Below are 23,004 nucleotides of genomic sequence, written 5' to 3'. Positions count from 1 at the left end.
CTTGGGGGCTCCCCCCAATCAAAATCTGTTTATCTATAGACTCTTTTGAAATCAAAAGGGTCCTCTTGTTTCCAACTCCAAGTGTATAATATATATCCAAAGGTGGTACTGATTACCCTTTCCAACTGTAATATCTCATCTTTTTCTGATTTCTTTTTAAGGGGCTCCTGGGTCTGGATGGGAGGACAAAGCGAAGCTGTACTCACTAGTCACTTCCCTTTATGGCCTCATTTCTATACATGTAGTATGATCACTTCATTGAAGATGATCCCTTTGGTGGGACGATGGCAATGATGTAGGGACGACGTTTTGTTCCTCTCCTCCTGTCCTAATCGATCAGAGTATCCCAACTCCTCATATACTAACCACTTTCTAGAGGGATATGGACCGTATACATATATATTGAGAGCCCACTTTGAAGGATAGGATGGTGATTTAAGGGCACCTGCATGATGGGGGTTATTTATATCAAAAACTGAGAGGCTTTTTTTCATCCTGCTAAGCTCAAGTCTCAATTAATTTTTAGCTTTCAAATTGCATGGAGCCGGATTTCAAGCCAACAATCTCTGAAGCGCATCCAGAGACCATGGATTTTCTATCGCCTGCTTGGTGCAACTTTGCAGTTCAAGCTATCCAACCAGAGCTACAAGACCAATCACTGGTTATCCTGGACAACCCAATTAAGAAATTTGGATATGATACCAAAGCTCCTTTCCCTGTGAGTTGAATTACTGTAGATCTCGATAGATATTTTACGTATTTTATTTTATGAACTGAAATTAAATTTAGGAAATTGCAGAAGATGGACCAGAGTGTTAAGGTGGATGATGCAGGTATCAAGTCTCCACCCGCATGGAAACCCAATGACGTGAAGGTAATATGACTGCCTACTAACAAATAATACCAAATAATACTGAATCACACATTCAAATTAAGACAACCAAAATTCACTATAAATATACCTTTGGCCTTTTTTTTTCTTCAGTCGTGGATATGGATGCAGCAGGCAATGCATCCAGAATTGAACTACAACAGCTATTTCCGAAAGAAATGGGTACGTAATTTTCCTTTGAAGTCCTTATGTTTTTTAGTTGGTACATAATTTTATACTCAGATGTGTAGTATATTTCGTCATACTTTGCCCAGAAATATTATATTACTTTTTCATGCAGCTTTCATGGAAAATAATGCCATTTGGGAGCAGTGTTTCAATCAAAAAATGGTTCAAAGACATAAAGCTAAAGAGAAAAGAAGAGGGCAGGCTGCAAAGAGCTGAAGTGCACGCAGCAATATCAGTAGCCGGCGTTGCAGCAGCACTAGCAGCCATTGCAGCAGAAAGCTCAAAACAAGATCAATCCAACGCCACCAAGGAATCTGCAGTGGCATCTGCAGCTGCTTTGGTGGCAGCCCAGTGCGCACAAGTGGCAGAAGCCATGGGGGCGAAGCGGGAGCACCTCAGCACTGTGATGAGTTCAGCAATGAGTGGTACAAGTGCAAGTGACATCTTAACACTCACAGCTGCTGCTGCAACATGTAATCGATCTTTGCTCTCACTTCTCATACGGCAAAATATTAGATAATTAAACTTGCGGAATGATCCTGGTAACCCGATTCACAGTGAAGATTGGATGCCATGGACTGGAATCAATTAAGATCAGACTTGACTCTAGAAGATGAACCCAAAAGGTCCATGGACCATGGACCAAAATCTATTCGTATAGGTCCATGATCCATTGCCAAATAAAATGAAAGCAATCAACATGTTGCAATTTTCCTTTCCCTTTTTAAGCTTAATTAATATATGTTCTGTCTGAATTTTTGTTGTTGTAGCATTGAAAGGAGCAGCAACCCTTAAAGCAAGAGCAGGGTACAAGAACAGATTGAATGGAAGCGCACCAGTGTTGCCTATAGAGGAAAGCAACGAACCGGACTCTGATTTGGAAAAGCATAGAACGATGCTTGCCAAGGGCGCTCAACTCACCATCCATACATCAGACGGTACATTAATTTTTTACATGATCATCTCAAAGTAGGCAGAGCTAAACGACGAGGATTTTAAAAATTTTAGATGAATTATTTAGCTCTATCAACAATGGATTGATTTTCAACTTAGAAAATAAAAGCCAAACAATTCACATCAGCACTAAGAGAGGATAATCTTACTGACGTCTAAGAAAATTTTTGTTTTAGAAGTGTCTCTCACCCACTTGGGACAACATGATTAAGCCCTCAAGACTCTTGTGATCACAAGTTCATCTTTTGAGTGTCTTTTTTCTTTTTGTTACTAATTTTGTTTTGTTTATTGGGCAGGGAGGTGCTTGCTGAGGTCAGTGTCCATCATCCTAAACAGCCAAGCCAAGGTCTAATCTTTGCCATTTGCCTTTTTCTTTTATCTTTTGGTTACATGCCCAAAATACAGTCAAAAAGCCAAAGTGGCTTCACAACACACGCTCAAAATATTCTTAAAAATTCATATATCATTGCAGGTTATTCTCAAGATAAGGAAGCTGAATCTGATGAATACTTTTTCAAGCAAGAAGGAAAGTGAGTCTTTTATTTCTCTTTTACTCCCCTTCTCTCATTAAAACCAATTCTACTCCTTCAATTGTGAGGGCCAGTATCTTCACATAATGTGAATTAGTGATGAAGGAAACTTCACTGTACTAATCAATCTTGATTCGGGTTTAGGCATTATACAGGACCTACATGCGGAGCTTTACGATGACTCTGAAGCTGACGAAACGAATACCTGTTATCTAATCGTGTTAACGACAAATCATGGGACAATTAAGCTAGACATGGGGGACGATTATCATCTATACAAGATATGGGCCACAACAGTCAATCATATGCTGACCCTCTCTACTTCTTTCACAAGATATGAACTTCAATTTTATAAAACCTAAAACAAAGGTTAATCTTCATTCATCATGTGTTGCCCTCATCTTAATTTCCTATATTTGTACTTTAATTGTGTAACTATATGCTTAATTATATCCACCCACTCTCATGCAAGATATGAATCATTTGTGGATAGAGGTTTGTACCTTGTATTGTATTATTATCATATGGAAACAAGAACTTCACATGAGATATGCCAATTAAGTCTCATTTTGCAAGAAAAACATGAAACAAGGTAAATTCCACAACAAATAGAGAATGGACTAATAAAAGACCCCAAGATTAGCTGCTAATAGAGCTGTTAAAACTGAGTTTGAGACTAGGGAATCTAAAGAATTAAGCAGGAATTAAGTAGAATAAAAATGGTATACAAAAGCCAGACTTGGGTCACATGCCCAAAAGTAAAGAGATAATAGGCCACTCATATCCTAAGTTAGAAGCCTGATTGCATTAACTGATCATGGACCGCAGTTTTTGGTGGAAAACAGATCACTAAAATGATTGAACATGGAACAAAAATGTGACCGAAAATGCAAAATGAAAAATTAAATTAATCTCAAAGGGTTGATGGAGGACAAGACTTTAAAGCTGTCCAAGGACAAAAAATAAACCAACAGACAAGCAAATAATAATGATGGAGTACTTTGAGGGAGAAAGTAGAAACATAAGATGGGAAGGAAAGAAAATAATAGTCGCATACAAAGTGGGGGCATAGTTTTTTAGCAGACTTCATATCAGCAGTAGATAGCTGAGAATGTCACGGCTTGAAAGCATAAGACACCCAAGGAAAATAGATAACTCAAAAATGAAAAAGCAGACCAATTTTTCTCAAATGAATCCAAACCCCACCCCCCTTTCCCCTCGACCCAGTTTCCAGGTGAATGTATTCAGTTCAGTCTCTATCAGGAAGCAAAAATTTCATGGGAAGTGATCCACATTGACTACTTTTCCCTCTTTAGATCATTCTTTTGTTTTTCCCGGAAGAAATTTTAAGTATATTTTATGTTGACATGCTCCAAAAAAATTATAAACATTAAACAAAAGTACACTTACATCAGACTAATGGTAATTTGCAGGAGATGCATCACAATTGGAAGCAATTATGAAGTACAATGCAAATCACAGGATGCTTCTTTTCCCTACAAAATAAAAGAGACAACATCAAGAAAATGCTTATTTGCCTGGCATTACAAGGGGTCAAAGTAGATGTTTGCATTGGTTGAGGTGTTGATGAGAAGAGTTCTGATCAAACCCCATGGAGTTTTGAGAGTCTCTTGAGGATATCCACTTGCATTTTGAGCTCAAGAATCTCCTCCATTGTCTTCTGAAATAATGTTTCAACATCAACCTCCTCACATCCAGGAATGATCTTGCGTAGCTTATCAATCTTTCTTTGTGTTGAAGATCTAATGAGTTTCTGCTTCGTTTTAACTGTTGAATGAATCATCTTGCCGCTCTCCATATTCATGAAAAGGGAATATTAGGCATCAAGAGAAACTTGAGGACATTGGCTTCATTCTGGTCCGGGGATTATATAGATGAGTTTCTGTCACTTGGGACAAGGTCAGGAATTCACATGCTCAAGGGAGAAATGGATCACTGGTTGGCATGGTCCTTTCCTTTGTCAGTTTGTGATAGTTACAGTTCAGTCGTGGTTTAGAATGAACTTCTATTTTTCTACTAAACCAAGGAATAAAACCAACATCGACAGACAGAATGAGAATTGTAAGGATTAAGAGCATGGGCACAATCTTTTTCAGGGAAAATCTAGAAAATAGTCAATACAGCAAACCTTAAAACAAATGGCACAATCTTCACATCAAACAGTGAAGGAAATTTTGTTCCAATGTATCTTCTGAATGATAAACAGCAAGAATTCCAACACAAAAGAACTAGGAAAACACTTCCTTCTCCAAACTTGTACTCAAAGCTCACATACTAGTGTAACAAAAAGCTTTTGAAATAAATTGATGATGGTCAAGAAAAACACTCATAACAATTGAACAATGATACTTGCAAATGTCCTTTTCTTTATTTCTCTTCCTGCTTCACGTCTTTCGAGGCATGTTTTTAGACCCCACCTTTGTTCATAACATAATTGTATACTTATTACTCATGTAACCACCACAGCTGATCCTTAGACATCTCCTAATCGGCCATAGAGCAAGAACATGTTCAGTGTTGAAATCTGCATGGTAATGGGTAGAAATGTTTGGTTTCCAGGAATAAAATAGAAGAAATTAGACAGTAAGGCTGTGAGTAACCTTGGGTGAAAAGTATTTTAGAAGCATCAATGTGAATGCAGTCGGACAAGACTGCCTAATGTTTGGTTGGTTGGTGAGCTTAATTCTTGTCTCCTTCCCCCTGTTTCTTGTTCTCTGCCATGTTCCATTTCTTTTTCCTGAAAGAGGACCGGGTTGCCCTCACTTTCTAATATAACAACAACCAACCGACCAACCTAGCTTTGTTCTTTTGCAAGTTGCCCCATCTATTCCCCATACCATTCACTTCCAGGGAGGCTGCATCCTGACACTTTGGGTCTCTTTCATCCATTAGGAGCACAGAGAAATTATGGGGAGAAAAAAGGTGGACAAAATCCTATCTCAATTGGATTAGTTCCGATGTCATTTAACAAGTACAGAATACAAGAAGCACTCAACACATCACAACTTAATCTCAATCAACCGCTTGAAGTCAACTATATAAATTATTTTGCCATCCTGCTCTATCTAAAAAGTCATATCCTGCTTTCAATCCTCAACAATTATTTCTTTTCTCATAACCTTTAAATAAAAAAAGCTACAATATGTGCCCAATGCATATCCTTATCAATGCTAACTCTGCTGTACTTCCTTGCATGCATTTGAACAAGTTAACTCTTATCATCTTTTTCCTCTGTTTCAACATTGGCTACACTAAAAATCCAGTCAATCCAAACTGAGATTCAAGAGATCATTTTTTAGTCCCTTTCATTGTTTTAAATATTCATTTAGTTCAGGAGACTTGACATTGAAAAATACTATTCTACACTTAATCTACTTCAATTGGCTTGGTTGGCCTACCTCTTAACCTGAGATGCATTGATAGATCCGAAGTACTAACCTCTTAGACAAAGATCATTTGGAAACCATCAACGAAAAAGATTTATAGCTCCTTGGTAGCAATCGGCCACATCAAACAAGAACTGATCAACCTGTCTATTCTATCCTAATCTTACATTTTAGAATCCGTAGTGGTGGAGCCTATATGTCTAATCACATGCATGAATCTTTTGTTGACAAGATGTGGTCCTCACATTTCTTTTCTCCTCTTCAGGCACCAAAGGTTGCAGCAAGTGGTCTCTTTTACTACACCAACCACTGCCATATCTAATAAGAAGCCCTTCACAGGAGCAAAATTTTTCCATGAGCTGGCATTTCAGTCGAAAAGATAATTTATATATTCTTAAAGTATGGGTGAAGTGGAGCCAAACACTGTAGATTGCAGCTTGAGTTCAAAGAATGTGGTCGAATCAAGTAGGCCAACTTCCAACTGCACTTGGTTCCCTTGCAGATAGAGTCCCTTTTATGGAATAAGACAGTTGAGGAATTGGCACAGATATTGTTGCAGACCCAGTATCTCAGTCCATAACATCCAGACGCATGGTTTTAAATACCATCTAACCGTCTCCCAATTGTCATATAATCCTGCACAAATACGAAGCTAGAATAACAGGAAAAAAAAAAGGCAGTTCCTTACACAGACACCTAGAAATGTAAATGTTAACCATATGGTTCCATGCTAAACTTCCTACCAGTTGGTTGTAAAATAGAATCAGTTCCACATTTGAAGGGTTATGGAGTGCTGATTCTGTGCACATTTTGAATTTTCATTTTAAGGGAAAAAAAAATGGCATGAATTTTTTTTAACGGATGTTACATTCACATAGCTTGTCAGTTTGATCAAGTTACCAAGCTAGGTGCCTTCGCTAGTAGTGGTCCCAACTGCCTGCTAACTTTTCCCTTCCAATGGTCGGTAGCCTACAGCCTTCAGTACCAACTAAAAATCTGGAAACCAACTCAAAACTAGAGTTTTAAATACTGTTCAGACCTAGGGCACTGTCCATAGATACTAAATCAAGACAGGTATAGTTCAATGATGATGGTTGTAACAGTAGCAGCAGCAGTAATTCTTCCAATATCCTGAAACCTTTTCTTAGTGACTCGGCTAAGCTGACTTGACTAAAAACGTAGATGAATTATAACCATGTTTGATTGGTTGCATATAACATGAAATAAGATAAAAAGATAGAATAACATATCCTATTATATATATGGTTGATGATGGAATAGGATCATATCATATGTTTTTTTCAACCAATAGGATAAATTATGAGATAACCTATTAAACCTCTTTTTTGTATCCCTCTATATTGAATATAATAATCCTAAGTTAAGATATAGGATATACATATCCCAAGAATCACAAATTTATTCTTCTCATAAGCTTCTTTACATTTTTTTCAATTTTTTTGTAACACTCATTTGGAAAAAAAAAAATTTTAATTCCAATCTCATTAAAATGATATAGAAGGAAATATAACATACAGAAATGTATACCAAGTAGGGCCAAAACTTTCCACCTATGACCTTCTCGAGCAAAACCTCTCTCCATATAGCCAGTCTTCCTAAAAGAAAGTTTCGCCATCCTGAACCCCTTAGTGCAACCCCTATCCCCTATCCTAAAAATCTTAAGGTGGGAAGCAAATGTATGGACTTTCAAAGCAATATTGAAGAGCACATGCTACCTCAGGAGCAAAATCTCCACCTGGATCATTTGGACCCACCAATACTAATAGCTACCTAGTACTTCTATGCACCTAGTGCTTTTAGAACCACACTGGAGATCAAATTGTATAAGAGACAAGATAGTTTTAAGGTGTTACCATCTAATTTAAGACTAGGCATTAAACTACAGAAGAGGAAACTATCCAGAATCTCTAAAACATAACCTAATCAAATAAAAAGTAGCTTAGCTTCAAACTCTACGTGTTTTTTCCTACCACAACTATATTCTGCTCTTGATACTAACCAAAAAGATAATTCAAGAAAAATCCAAGTCCAATATTGGAGTTGAGAAAACGAATGAAAAGAAATCCTCTCAAATAAAGGAAAATATAGCACCACGTTTTGAGTAGGAAATTGTTACCCAGAAAATAGTTGGCCATAAACCCATCATTCCTACCATATAATGTCTAAGTACCTGGAGTTTAATTAGAGCAAAATCAAAATCTAAAGACCTCTATTTAGAAATTAGCTTATCAAAATACCTCATTCCTAATTCTTTAATAACCAAATGTCCAACATTTAAACTAGAAATCAATACCAAAAATAAGGGCATATCACAAGTTCAATTACGCGCAGCAACTAAATGAGCCCAGGTGTGGGTCCAAAACTTTACAGCCTAGGATAGTTAGAATAGTTTAAATCCTGTAGAGGCCATCAAAAGAAAAGGGGGTAAAAGAACGAGTCCTATGTTTTTCATCACTTTACTAGGAACATTTCATTGTACAATAATGAACACTACTTTTTTCTTTATCCACTTACTTATCTTCATGGGGTTGGGGTGCTTGGGCTTTACATGTTCAAATTCTTTTTCCTAATTTTATTTTCCATACAAGCAAAGAAAGGCAACACAGGAACTTCATTTCCAGTGCCACCTTTTAAAGCTGAAGTAGTCAGAGCGGTAACTTTCTCCTACGTGAAATAACATAATAATAACAGTAAGTAAACCTCAACAAAACTAAATTATAAAAATCTATTTATTGATTATTCTAAAACAGATGCAGCATGGGAACCAGAACCTTTGCACAGAGCAAAACGTGCTTGAGATGTTTCAAGTTCTTACTGGACATTATAACAGCAGGCTAAAGAATATAGTGGACTATTGTAGTGTTAATAAGTTAAGACTTAAGGAGGAGTAAATTAATGTAAATCAAGATTCATCTCAGAATAATAGAGAAGCAATTTATTATTACATGCTAGAATCTTGCTGTAAGTGTTATACTGCTATCAATTAAATAATTCCTTCAGACATCAAACTACTAAGAATTAATTTAAGAACAATAAATTAATAAGTCTCTGAAGGAAAATAAAATTTGTCAAAATACAATTGAATAGTCAGATTACAAAAATGGCAATTGTTAGCATTGGAAACATGTGTCACTGGCCTGTAAAAGCATATACAACAACTGATGCTTGAAGATCACGGTCCACCTTTAAGTGAGCATGAAAAAACCTTCTTATCTGCAATTACAACAAGATCAGCCACAAAAGAAAAGAAAAAATTGCTCACTTAAAAAACTAATGAAACAAACTAGAATGTACCTCTTTGAAAGAATGTGAAACTAGAAATTCCCTTAGTGATCTTTCTTCTGAATCAAACATTACAATGTGACTAGGTAGAGACCAATTTATTGCAAATTCTGATGCAAAACTAGCTGGATCCATCATGAAACGGTCTGACTCATCCAGGGTTCCTTTCTCTTCACTGGTAACCAAACCCCCCAAAACCAAAATTAGAATGTTGCATCAAATAAATCTTTAGTAAATGATAGCACAACAAGATAAGGTTTTCCCACAAAATGGATGAAGTTAAAACCTTGGTGAGCAATCTAAGAAACGCATGGGCAGGTCATGATGCAAGGCGGAGTAGTAAGGTGTGGCATGGCAGGGCATTAGAAAAAGGATACTTTTCACTTTATTGTTGGAAGCCTCTTTGGATAGATAATTCATTACATCCTCAGTTCCTCTCTGCCCAGCACCTTTGCAGGTAAGAATCAACCAAAAACACAAGATGGAAAACGCAAACAAACTAAAAATTCCATGACTTCTGCTGAAGCTAGGTCTTTCTGCAATTTTTGCTTAGTACAGATCAAAGGAGAAAAGAAAATGAGAAATAAGAAAATTTAGTCTCTTCATCTCTTTCAAAAGAAAAGGATTTAAAGAAAATGATTAACAAGGATGCAATTTCAGACATTTTAATCTGTTAAGCTGTAGAAGAGAGGCAAAAAGGTAGACAACTCTGAATTCAACAAGAAGGAAAATATACCTGATGAAACAAGCTCATATACAAAGCCATTGGAATGTTTGTAGAAAGCAAGAAAAAGATGGCCAATCGCACTTTTGAAGGGCATTTGACATGACTGTTGGAAGATCCTTTCCTTTTACTGTTTGAAGAATCAGCTGTTTTCATTGCAGCTATTGAATATCCAGAGAACATCAAAGCTAGTGGAAGCACAGGCAGGACAAACCTGTAACTCTGGGTCTAATCAGAGGATGATTGAATCCATGAAGCAAAACCAAATGCAGAAAGAGGTCTTCCAAGAATAAAAGCACAAAACAATTGAAATTCAAACAAAGTTACCTGAATTCTTTGTGACCTAGCACACTGTAAAGCCCTAAAACCCATGCAATAAGGCCAGAAGGCTTCCATTGTTTAGACAGGACCATGCCAGCTATGGAAAATGGTAAAAAAGTGAACAGCATGACTGGAAATCCCTGAGTGAAGTACCAGTGCCACTTATGAGTGCCATAATAGTCTCCACCAGAGGAAAGAAAATTGAACTTTAGAAAATTAAGAGGTACTAAGATCCATGAACCGTACATCAAACGATCCACCAAACACATAAGTGCGAGCACCAGGACCCTGATACCATCAGTCAAGTTGTAAGTAAAACAATAATGTAAGCAATCAAGGATGCAAAAATATAGAATTAAACTGAAATGGATGTTTCCAACTTCCAAATGGTTTAGGAGGGATTAAAAATGTTCATGAAGTCTATATTCATGTTCCTGCAAAAACTTCTTTATTTTTGGAAATAAAGAGCTGCATGAATTTAGTTTTTTCATGTGTTCATTCATAGCCTTCTGAAAGGCAGGTACTGGGGCAGAACCAATCAACTATTGTTTCTGCACTATGGAATGCACTTCCCTAAAATACGTAACACCAAAAATGGAAACATTTTCCATTCATTTATATTTGCCAATTTGGGTTGCTTTTAGAAATGGAATATGAATAAAAAAAATTCATTATCATAAAAACCAAAACCCACTCTTGTTAGGATTTTGATTCCTCTCTTTCACATGATATTGTGATTCACCTCCTTTCTCATCCTATTTCTATTCCTATTTCCATATACCAAATGTTTGCTAAGGACATCTCTGCAGGCCACTTGTAACAGCTTTATGTTTGCTGGATAATTTAGTGTGCAGTGATTAACATGTGAAAGGCAATGACAGCCATTATATTAAAATTCCTGAATTCAGATGCAGAGAATGTCAATGAAGTTTATCTACAAATGCCTGAAAATTGGAAGGAAGGTGGAATCAGATTTTTATCACATGTGCTGGAGTTACATGAATGCAGAATTCCATGCAGAACTCATGGGGAGTTTAAGGAAGAATGAAATGATTCCCATGACTTACTGGATCTATGGGACTAGCTGAAAAAAGGCAAGAGTAATTGTGACAGATCTTTTAGCCTGAGGAGAGCTGCAACAGTAGCATTAGGAGGAAAATTCTCTCCAGAGGGTAGAAACACAAAAGTTGTAGAATAGTCCACTATGCAAAGCTTGCTTGCAATTGTCAATATAGTAATTCCACTGCAGAAATGCTAAAAGATGTCCTGAATCTAAATACAATTCTACTTATCAGAATGCAGCTGATTCGTGTTAAGCAGATTGTTAAAATGTGACTATCATCAATGAATTGGTGAATTCAAGATTTTCAAATGCCCCACCAGGTAACTAGTTCTCCCATGGAAAGGCTCATGGCCCTTGGTAACCCTTTTTCATCCATGATGGAGAAGTACATCCTCATTTACTTCTTTGCCACGGTAACTCAAACCAACCTACTTGCAGAGTCATACATGTTAGGTGAATCACTAACAACAGAGTATCTCCATCTTCCAAGTTTAAGTTTATAATTAAAAAATTAGTCAATAACAGGGCTGATTCAGAATTCAAGAATCATTGAGGAAGATTTGTGCATATTGAGAAAATGGTTTACATGGAAAAAGCATTTCAGGATGACTAGCGGTAATTTGGAGAGTAATTCATAATAATTTTTAAATAACTTATTATGATTATAATTATCTATCATTTTCTTCTTGTTAAAGTCTTCTAACAAGGTAGCCAATCATTTGGGTAAACAACTGAGTAAATAGTTAAGTATTGATTATGTGTAATAAAGTTCTGTTGACTATAATATGTAACACCAAAATTGGATATCATGACCCAGGGAATATTTCATAAGGTATCTCACATTATCATTGACTTTTCTCAAATACCTTCAATTTTTCCACATGCATAGCATATTTCATACAATGCTGGTGTATTTTAAAATGTCAAGAATGATTTGGAGCTTCTTTAACGGTCAAAGAGAATTTTGCACTGTCACATAATAGAATCATGAAGTTTCTGTAATATTTTTACCAATATTAAGGACTTTCCCACCATCACCAAGTTCGGAACCCCTAAGTCACTGTTAACCATCAAAAGTTGCCTCTTGAATGAGGATTACTAGGAAAAGTGAATGAAGCTATACAAATTAATATCTATTAGGAAAAAAGAGAACTTGTCTTTCCGACCATCATCTCAAGAAAAAGGTCAAACTTATAGTTCCCTACTTTTTCAGTGTTTTTCACAGACTTTGACTTTCTTGCTATTGCAAAAAGAAATGACATACTATCAAACTAGATGAATTGCATCCATTATCCAGTTCAAAAATTATTTTACAGAGAATCAAACTTAATTCTCCAAACAGGGCTATCCATAGTCAAAACAAAGTAAACTCTATGTTTTCATCTTGGTAGAAGCTTTATAAAAGCAGACTCCGTAGTCTAGGAAGCCTGCATCTTAGTTTTTTTATAAGTAAATGGGTATTATATTAATAAAAAGGTATACACAATGCATACATATACAAAAAACCAATAGGGGCGACAACACAACCGCACCCTACGGGGAACCTAACCAATCCATAAAATCTATCAAAGAAGTAATGTTATCCCTCATGCAAGCTCTAATCCAATCCCAAAACAAAATACAAAAAAGAACTTCTAAAAGTTGATCTAAGCTTTCCCTATCCTCAAAAGCTCTCTTATTTCTTTCCCTCCAAATGAACCAAAAAATGCATAGAGGAGCAACTTTCCAAGCCTTTTTTCTTGTTTCTTGCCAACCGGGACACCATTCCAACTTAGGAGCACCACCCTCATAGAAGAATGCATCACCCACCGGATATGAAATAAAGCACAAACCAGCTGTCACATGTATGTTTTTGGTCAATGCAAAAGTAAATGATCTCCTGATTCCTCTTCAACCTTGCACATGTAGCACCTGTTTGGCATCCTCCATCCCCTCCTTATGAGTTGATCCTATGTCAAAATCTTAGACCAAGTTACCTCCCAAGCAAAAAAACTATCTCTAATAGGGACCCAAAAGTTCCACACCGTACTGTGTGGGAAAGGCTCCACTCTCCTAATTGCCGAAGAGGAGTAAAAGGATCAAACTGAAAAATCATCATCCTTAGTCTCCAACCAAACCATGGCATCAAAAGTACCCGCAACGATAGAGTAGTTATGCAACCTCCCGAATAAGACATCTACCTCTTCTAACTCCCAATCATTGAATTGTCTAATAAACCTCGGTCCCCCACCACCCCCATCCCAAACATCTACCACCCAAGCATCCTTAAAGGAAGCTATAGCATAAAGACCCAGGAACTCATCCCTCAATGACATGTCACCACACCATCTATCTTTCCAGAATTTGACTCGATTCCCCAAACCAACCTAAAGCCTTATTTTATCTTTGAAGCCCTCCCAACCATTTCTAATTGTCTTTCATACTCCTACACCATACCTCCCTCTTATCTCCTTTGTGCACCACTCCTCCTGAATCCCTTACTTACCAGCAACTACCCATTTCCAAAGAGGATACCTTTCCTTCACAAATCTCCAAGACCATTTACCCAAAAGTGCCTTATTGAAGAGAGAAAGGCTTCTAAAACCCAAATTGCCATTTTGTTTCTCCAAACACACGATCGACCAATTAACCAAATGAGACTTTTTCTCCTACTCCCCTCCTCCCCACAGGAAATCTCTATGAATTTTTTCCAATCTAACTGCCACTCTTTTGGACATAACAAATAGGGGCATAAAGTAAATGGGCAAACTTGATAAAGTACTCTTAATCAATGTTTGCCTTCCACCTTTTGACAAATATTGTCTCTTCCACAAAGGAAGCCTTTTTTGGAACTGTTCTACCACACCTTCCCATACCCTACTAGACTTGTAAGGAGCACCTAAGGGGAGGCCTAAGTGGATGGAAGAGTACCCACCTGACAACCTAAAACCTCAACAAACTCCTCCAAATTTGGAACCTCCCCAATGGGAATCAATTCACTTTTCTCCAAAGAGACCCAAGCATGCCTTGAACCACATAAAGACCCAACTCAAGTACTCCAAGTTTTCCTTGCTTGCATCACAAAAAATGAGAATATCATCTGCAAAGAACAAATGCAACACCTCGACACCAGCATCTTTCCTCTCTTTAACCCAGAAACCCTCAATAAAATCACCATCCTTTGCCTTAGAGATCAAACAGGAAAGGATCTCCATCACCAAAATAAACAAATAAGGAGACAAAGGATCTCCTTGTCCCAAGCTTCTAGAACTGTTGAAGAAACCAGAAGGAGAGTTGTTGACCAAAACAGAGAAACGGACCGTAGAAATATACCATCTAATCCAACCCAACCACTTGGAGCTAAAACCCATTTTATCCATCACCACTATAGCACAATTCCAGTTTACATGGCCATACGCCTTTTCTATATCCAGTTTGCATAGCAAGCCTCTCAAATTAGCTTTAAGTCTAGAATCTATGGCCTCATTAGCTATCAAAACTGCATCTAAGATTTGTCACCCTCCCACAAAAGAATGCTGAAAATCCAAGACTATAGAGCCCACCACTTTCTTGAGTCTATTAGCTAGAACCTTGGCTAACAGCTTGTACAAACCCCCAACCAAGCTGATCGCACCACACCCTCCCCCCCACCACCCGAAAAACTTTTCTTAGGCACCAAAACTACAAACATAACATTTAAACTTCTCTCAAAGCATCCCAACTCATAGAAGTCTCCAAAAAAACCCAAGACCTCATCTTTTACAACATCCCAATAGTCCTACCAAAATGCCAAAGTAAAACCATTTGGACCCGAGGCTTTATCTCCACTTAAGCTAAACAAGGCAGAAAAAACCTCCTCTTCAAAAAAAGGAACCTCCAAGGCTACTGAATCTGCAGGCGACAGAGAATTAAACGCCAGCCCCTCTACGCTCGACCTCCACTCCCCTGTCTCAGAAAGAAACATTTGAAAAGCTCCTGCCATCCCCTCTTTAATATTATTCTCCCCTTCTAAACAAACATCATTAACCCTTAACTTTTCCAAAAAAATTCCTCCCTCTATGAGCATTAGCCATTTTATGGAAAAATCTAGTATTTTTATCCCCCTCTTTAAGTCATAGCTCTCTTGATTTCTGCCTCCAAAAAATCTCCTCCAACACTGTCCATTTTTTAAATTCATCTACCGCTCTCCTTTTCTCCTCAAACTCCTCCGTTATGAGGGCTCTTTCTCTTTCCTTTGCATCCCACTAACCTATCTACTCAAGAGCCTCAATTTTTTTGGTGGATACATTCCCAAAAACCTCCCTATTCCACACTTTGACATTCTACTTGAAGCTTTTGAGCTTAACCTCCAATATATGACTATGAGACCTCTGGACGCTCTATCCCTCCCACCAACTCCTTATGAGATCTTTGAACCCTTCCTCCTTCAACCACATATTTTCAAATTTGAATGGAATCTTTCCATTTCTAATCCCTCCCATCCAACAATATTGGTGCATGATTAGAGGTTGGGTTTGGTCGGATTTTCTTAACCAAACCACCAAACTAGTCTTCCCAATCATTAGAGACTAGAAAACAATCTAGCCTAGAAGCTAAAATGTTGTTTAAACCACCACACCATGTATGCTTGCCACCGGATAGGGTAATGTCTTAATGACCAACTCATCGATAACCTCTAAAAAACATCTCATTGTAGCTGACATTCTCGAACAACCCCTCATTTCTGCCAAAAATCTCACCACATTAAAATCACCCCCAATACACCAAGGATCCCTCCAAAGGCCCCCTAATAGCACCTAACTCAGCCCAAAAATCCTCCATCTCCTCAGTGAGAACAGGTCTATAAACACCCGAAAACATCCACACAAAACTACCCTCACAACTTCTAAATTGGCATGACACTGAAAAGGCACCTACCTCCATCTCAAGAAACTTCAACACTCGCTTATCCCAAAACACCACGATTCCCCCTGCTTGACCTCTAGCATCCATTGCTCCCCAGTTTAAACATTTGCCCACACCCAAGCTCCTCACCATTTTGGTTGTTATCTATTGAACCTTCATTTCTTGAAGACATGCAAGATCGGTTGAGTACCAACATATCAAAGATTTAATCATACTACGCTTATTCCCCTCATTAATCCTCTAACAGTCCACAAAATAATCTAGAGCTTCATTGACTAAATCCATAAAAATTACACCCCCCCGCCCTTTTTTTTCTCCCACACCTCAAATCAGACTTGTAATTGACTAAGCATTCCAATTTCCGAAGCTCCCTCTCCAACTTTGAACCACTCACCTTAGCCTTTTTGGTCCCCTACCTTACTGTCTTCCCCTTTATTCTTAGTTCCAATTTTTTCAAGAGGCCTAAAATTTCCTTTTCATAACCATCCACTAGAAGCCCCAAAACTTTGTTAAAAGCCACTAATCTACTAAAGTTTACTTGGAAACAGGGAATATCCCCCTATGCACCTCTAGGGCACTTCCCTCTCTCATAACGTAATTGTCTTCCTCCTCCCCAACCGAAAGTCTTAATTCCACCGCTACGTAGTTTGATTGAAGATTTACCCTCGACCCATCCTACAAGATCATGGAAAGGGGGACATTTCTCACATCTTCTACCAACAGCAGATCCTCCTTATCCAACCACGACATACCTCCCCCAAGAAATCAACCCTACATCACGATGAGCCTCCCCGATAGCCCCACAAAAAGGAGTAGAAGAGAGAGTCCCCCCGCCCGCTTCAGAAAGAGAGTTAAACATCGTACCTTGAAAACGCACCACCTTCGACATCAAAACCTCATCCATAGGTGAGAAAACCTCTCTCGATTACCTCTCATCATGCTCGTCAATAGGGGACACCCCTCATTTAGGGCAAAGAAGATCCTCCCTATAAAGAAGGAAAGAGGGTTGGGCCTTACACCCTTCCTTCTCCTCTACTTCTGCTTGGATCGGGCTCGAAAGTCTCTCATGGGCCAAACTACTAGGGAGATCTTGGGCCCTTTTAAACACCAAGGCTCTGCTATCAACAGGCTGGCCTGCCCACCCATCATTGGGTTGATGGGTGGGACCTGCTCAACAAGTGGCCAAACAACATCACTTATGGGCTCCTTAAAGCAAGATGGGTTTGCTTTTATATCCACAGGCCTCTGTAAAGCTGCTCCAATTGCAGACGTCTAACCCTCCTCCCACACAGCACCTGCAAACTCATGCTCCTGCACCTCCTGCTGCAGCCTTCCCACAAAAGGTACTGAAGGGGCTACCTCTTCTACATGCCTCGTCCTACCCGAAAGCGACACCTTTTCTACAAGGTTTGATCCCGTGAGCCCCACGCGACTTGCCACACGGGAATCACTACTCTTCTTCTCCCTCTCCTCCTGACTCTCAGCACAGGGAACCACCGGAGCTACCCAAGGAGGTGTTTCCCACCACAAATTCACCGAATAACAGAGTTCTCCTACCACAACCTGTAACCTCCCCAATACCTTTTTTTCCATTTGTTTTGATTAAAACTCATGCCCATTGTAAATTTTTGCCCCTCGCGGTCTCCTTGTCCACCCCCACACTCATCGCCCACTTGCTTAAAGAAATCCTTGTGCCATAGGCATAGCAACAGCCCCACAATCCTCACCCAATGGGAACTTGTTTGAGCTCTCTCACTGAGACAACCTATTGTTGGACTCCATCTTTCTAGCTTTAGTGGTCTCTGCCTAAAGACACTCAAGCCTTCTTGTAACACCTCTCAGCCTCCCTTGCCAAGTCAAATTCAAACAGAATCCATGACCCTCCCAAAGGAAATAATGACAAATTCCCTTTCAACCTCCAATCGTACCTAGCCCAATCCTCCAGAGAGGATATCAACGAACCTTCCTCGACTTCCCCTCATTTTCCTACCAAGCAACGATTAAGATACTGCAATTTGTTAAACGAGTTAACTCCCCCAAACTACAACCACACCTCTTCCCTTTCACTCCCCTATTTAGGCAAGGGATAAGCCCCCCATAGGCCCTTGTCTCTGCCCATCTTTCACCTTAAATACCTGAATCCTTCTTTCTTGGAATTCTACTCCACAGGCCTGCATCTTAGTTGAATAAACTTGAATATTAACCTGCAGCTACATAGTTATAGTTTTCACATCCATAGATTTCCATGCTTATTTTTTAATAGACAAATAAGAATATATAAACAGGCACCTAACTCTATTTATGTAGCAGATATAATTAAGGATGACAATACTAGAGCTATTTCAAGTTTGCATATTTTTCAAGGTTGATGTTGAGAAAGGCTCACACTTTAGTAAGAAAGGCGTTAAAAGTGTACGCAAGGCACACCTCTAAAGCACCTCATGCCAAAAGGCATTCGCCTTTTGTGTTCGACATTTTTTTGCCATTGGCTTCAGGTGTTTTCTAGACACCTCGCCCCAGAGCGCACCTCAAGAGCGCCTTTCAAAACACTGCTTCAAACATGAACCAACTATTCCAGTAAGTTCTCCCTTTAGAAGATAGTAAGGCAACTCCTAGGGTTTTCCTATTCACTCATTTTTAAATGTTCATCCTAACATTTCCCCTCATAAATGATAAAACTCTATTCCATCTACTATTTCAAAACATTTAAGCACAACCGACAGTGACTTCATCTCATCAATGTCGTGAGTGTTTGGTTATCCTATAGGTTAATGGCTCCACTATACTCTACATAGCATTGGAAGGTATGAATTCACCATCTTAAGTGGGCTATAGAAGAATATTGGAATCATAACCACCATGAAGTCAATTTTAGAATTTTGACAAATGTTGTCGTTTCAAATATCTATATCATGGACAAACATTTCTCTAATGGCACCTTTTTTATGACATTGTAAAAATTAGATAAAATAGAATGGGGCAGTGCAATTTCCATGGGACAATAAAATGGTCCCCTTTATTTGTAACTTCATATTTGATTGAATTCATTAGATTATGATGATTATGAAGAAAGGCAGGGAAAAAGAAAGGACTAAATTAGCAGAGACTATAGCAGATCCTTTCTATAAGCACAAGCAGATATGATAATCAATAAATATGAATATAATAAAAGCATGCATTTTAAGACAAAACAGAGTATAATTAAGAGAGTTTTGGAATAAGAAATAATGGAAAACGATTAATACCTACCCAATAGGAGCCACCTCAAGGAAAATGAACTTCAGTCTATCATGTGCCAAAAACAGCTCAAGAAGGCCAACATACATCCATATAATCGCACTTGTTGGTCGAATTGCACAAGCTAATGCTGCTATAGCCACACCCCACTTTCTTGAAAACAAGGGAGCTTTGTTGGAAGAAACTCTCATACAGGGCCAATAGTATATGCCCACAAGGGTAAGAACAGTCTCCAAACTATTTGACAATGTACGAGTGAAACAGAAAAACATAAACCAGTTCACCAACTGTGAAAAAAGCTGCCATAGAATTAAGTATACCATCTTCAATGAATGTAATGATTTCTAAAGTAGTTTTTCTCTGGTAACAATCATAAGAAGAGAGCTTCCAACATGGGAAAACAAAAATTGATACATAAAATTCATAAAATTACAAGCTGCAAAGAACACATTATAAAAGGATACCGCCCATTGTGCAACATGATCATCAAATAGGACATTAGACAGCTTGTACAAGTATAAATCACCAACTGCACAAAACATGGACTGTAGCAGTCGCGGAGCCCTTGACTGTAGGGCATAGAAATTAACATAACAAAACAAAACAAATAGGATGATGGTATTAGTTCTTTGAATGAAACAATCACAAATACCATTATTTCATGCACCTAAATTTTAAATTTGTTTATGAACTTAAACAAAACAAAGAATATCCAAATTCTGAAGAGAATGGACAATAAATAAATAAAAGACTTTGTTTTGGATTATTTTCCTGCACTACAGTTGTCATAAAACTCATAATTGCAAGAGCAAGAAAACACTAATGATTTGCAATGAAATAAAATGGCCAATCACAAATGCAAACTCCTATAGGTTTCTAAAATATGTTTAACTAAGACAATCAAGCTGGCATTAAATCTGGAAAACATGATACATGAGTAATGAGTGGTTAATTTTGGCCAAAAGACCATAAAACAGGACTTGAAGGCACAACTACAATGTCTAGTGGCCCCAGAAGCATCTGATTCCTCCCATGAAGACACAGATTCAAAAAATGCAAAAGAATTTATTCAATTCATGTAAGGTCAAGGAGATTATGATGTTCTACTAACTTTAGCTCAGTTTATTTCAAGACTCAAAATTATTTACTTATATTCCTCCAGAAATTACATGAAATTTTTATGGAAGAAAACAAGAAAAAATGATTACCATAATTGATTTTTTATGCAGAGAAGCAGAGCCTTTATGTACATAACTTTCTTAGGAAATATGGACAAAATGCATCAATTGATACTAAACAACTCAAACTATTTGTGTGTATATGTGTATCATTAGCTACCCTAAGCATGAAGGCACAAAATTTAAAAGCCTTAAATCTTGGGTGTCCAATTTGTTTATGTATCTTAGAAGGGGGGTAATTTCATTCACCTCCACTAATGTTTTGGTTAAACACACCTAGCCCCTATTGGTTTGAAATTTCATCAAATATCTCTCTTATTTTGATTGAAAGAGAAGGTGAGTAAAAATAACAAGTGAAAAGAATAGGGGAGGTATTTGATGAAATTTCAAACCACTGGGAGTTGAGCATATTTAACCAAAACATGAGGAGAGGTGAGTGAAATTAATCCTTTAGTAGGAGAAAAGGTAAAGTCATTAAGAAGTTAATCCTAAATTGAAAGAACTTAGTTTAAGGCAGTTTGACAAACCCTTTTGTGTTCAGACATCATGGTTATTTACCAAAAAAACAAATGTTCTTTCAAATATAACTTCCAAACCAGCACTACCTATCTTAATTCCAAGTTCCAAATATGTCCTAATCCTTGATTGAATCTACCACCCTTGAAGCTTTATCAATCATTTCTTGCTGACAATCACGATTTATCTATACACAAAAATGAGTTCATATTTTTTTCATCAGAAACGAAGATAAATTTTATTGATAAAAGAAAGAGAGAAGGATGAGGGTCCTTCTCACAAACATACAAAAAAATGAGTTCATATATTCACTCTTTTTCTTTGGGTAGGTAGGATTTATACCATACCTCCAATTTTGGGCAATTGGCATCACTATTAATATTACAAAAAATGCACAAATGTATTACCATGAACCACGGGGTATCAAGATGACATAAAGCAAGAACTTTATAAAGGGAGGCAAACACCATCGGATGCAAGTAGCTACGAATTCCCTTCTTCCATTCCCATGTCAAATGACCATATCTATCATTCAACCAAAAACAAAACAAGCATGATTAGTAGTTTACATGAACACAAAAATTATGAAAATAAAAAGACAGATATAATTTTTTTTAAAAATATTTAATATTAAGTTACCCAAATGCAATGCTATGTGCAACTTCTAAGGCTTGCCAATGTTCATCTGGATTGAAATATGTCTGCACTAGCAAAGAATTTGCCATTCGCACGGCCAAGCAAAACATCAAAGTTTTTGTTGACGATGAAAAGAGATCATAGCTTGGTTTTCTCTTTTTCTCTTCTTCAGAAAGATTAGGATTTTCAATTCTATCTTTATCTTCTGCAATTGCAACATGTTGTCTCTGCCTCATTTGTCTCCGTAATTGGGTGAACTAACCAAAGAGTCAAACAATCATGATGGGCAGATGAAATTCCATATATAAAGATAGAATGAGAAAGTTTTTGCAAGTCCTGCGAGCTGCAGAAAATTAAGGGCTTGCTTAGCTCAAAAAAAATTCTGGAATTTACATTGGAATTGCCTTTCGCGGATTTGTTGGCTGTGAAATTAGAATCAGTTCAAAACCCAGAGATAACTATATCTATGTTATCCAAAGTTTTGAAAGGTGTTTTCAGGCGCGCCAAAGGGCGAGGCGTGGCAAAAAAGCCTTGAGTCGTTGAAGAAAAAAACGCGAGTCCAGAAGGCGTACGCATTAAAAAAAAAAAAATTGAAGAATATTTGAACCCGAAAATCCCGTAGAGAGAACTAAGAATAGAGAAGAAACTTGAAGAAAAACCCAAACCCTAGCGATGTGAAACCCTTACCTCACGAGATTTTGTGGTAAGTTTAGTCTTGTGGAACCCTCTCACTCCGGCAGCAACCCATCTGTCAAGTCTCGGTAGTCGATACCTTCTCCGTCTCAGGTACGCCACTTCCCTTTCCCTTTCTCCACTCTTCTTTCTTCTTTCTTCTTTCGCATCGCCTCGACCTGCTTTTTGTTTTCTTTTTTTTTTTTTTTTCCTTTTTGTATGTTATTTATGGACAAAACCAATCGGGGCTTTTTTTAACTTTTACAGCAATTTTTAAAAATTATTATTAAAAAATGGTAGTTGGAAAAATATTGATAGATTTACAGCAGTTTTGATCACGTGGAAGGTGTCTTTTGAAGAGACACCTTCCACAATTTTCAAAATCATGATACATATTTAAAAGAATTGAATTAAGTTAAAGGTGTCTCTTGAAGAATATTTAAAAGAATTGAATTTAAGTTAAAGGTGTCTTACACCTTCTACAATTTCAAAAAATTGGATTTATATTAAAGGTATCTC

The 23,004-nt window shown here is 37.7% G+C and overlaps 2 protein-coding genes across 2 annotated transcripts; one reads left to right on the top strand and one right to left on the bottom strand.

Moving 5' to 3' along the window:
- The first annotated feature begins 516 nt into the window (after positions 1-516).
- Positions 517-2,996, top strand: LOC100245084 (VAN3-binding protein). The gene is made up of 8 exons (XM_010658348.3): positions 517-718; positions 800-874; positions 986-1,054; positions 1,173-1,533; positions 1,831-1,998; positions 2,311-2,360; positions 2,487-2,544; positions 2,689-2,996. The coding sequence occupies exons 1-8, from the start codon at positions 539-541 to the stop codon at positions 2,904-2,906; spliced, it is 1,179 nt and encodes a 392-aa protein (XP_010656650.1). The 5' UTR covers positions 517-538; the 3' UTR covers positions 2,907-2,996.
- A 5,884-nt stretch (positions 2,997-8,880) lies between these two features.
- LOC100267398 (mannosyltransferase APTG1) lies at positions 8,881-22,715 on the bottom strand. The gene is made up of 10 exons (XM_002271410.5): positions 22,501-22,715; positions 21,817-22,070; positions 21,585-21,702; positions 19,948-20,052; positions 19,496-19,782; positions 10,306-10,587; positions 9,991-10,192; positions 9,541-9,692; positions 9,267-9,429; positions 8,881-9,185 (listed from the first exon to the last, which is right to left on the bottom strand). The coding sequence occupies exons 2-10, from the start codon at positions 22,047-22,049 to the stop codon at positions 9,102-9,104; spliced, it is 1,626 nt and encodes a 541-aa protein (XP_002271446.1). The 5' UTR covers positions 22,050-22,070; positions 22,501-22,715; the 3' UTR covers positions 8,881-9,101.
- Between the last annotated feature and the right edge of the window lie 289 nt (positions 22,716-23,004).

This window comes from Vitis vinifera, chromosome 11, assembly GCF_030704535.1.
Source record: "Vitis vinifera cultivar Pinot Noir 40024 chromosome 11, ASM3070453v1".
Lineage (NCBI taxonomy): Eukaryota > Viridiplantae > Streptophyta > Magnoliopsida > Vitales > Vitaceae > Vitis > Vitis vinifera.
The sequence above is the reverse complement of the archived record's forward strand: the minus strand, read 5'-3'. Positions and strand labels throughout refer to the sequence as shown.

Coding starts and splice junctions, on each gene's coding strand:
- LOC100245084 (XM_010658348.3), top strand. CDS start 539: ATGGAGCCGGATTTCAAGCCAACAATCTCTGAAGCGCATCCAGAGACC. Junction 1,055..1,172: donor GCTATTTCCGAAAGAAATGG/GTACGTAATTTT, acceptor TTTTTCATGCAG/CTTTCATGGAAAATAATGCC. Junction 1,999..2,310: donor CACCATCCATACATCAGACG/GTACATTAATTT, acceptor TTTATTGGGCAG/GGAGGTGCTTGCTGAGGTCA.
- LOC100267398 (XM_002271410.5), bottom strand. CDS start 22,049: ATGAGGCAGAGACAACATGTTGCAATTGCAGAAGATAAAGATAGAATT. Junction 10,588..19,495: donor CTTGAGGTGGCTCCTATTGG/GTAGGTATTAAT, acceptor TGATGGTATCAG/GGTCCTGGTGCTCGCACTTA. Junction 9,430..9,540: donor TTCTTAGATTGCTCACCAAG/GTTTTAACTTCA, acceptor TTTGGTTACCAG/TGAAGAGAAAGGAACCCTGG.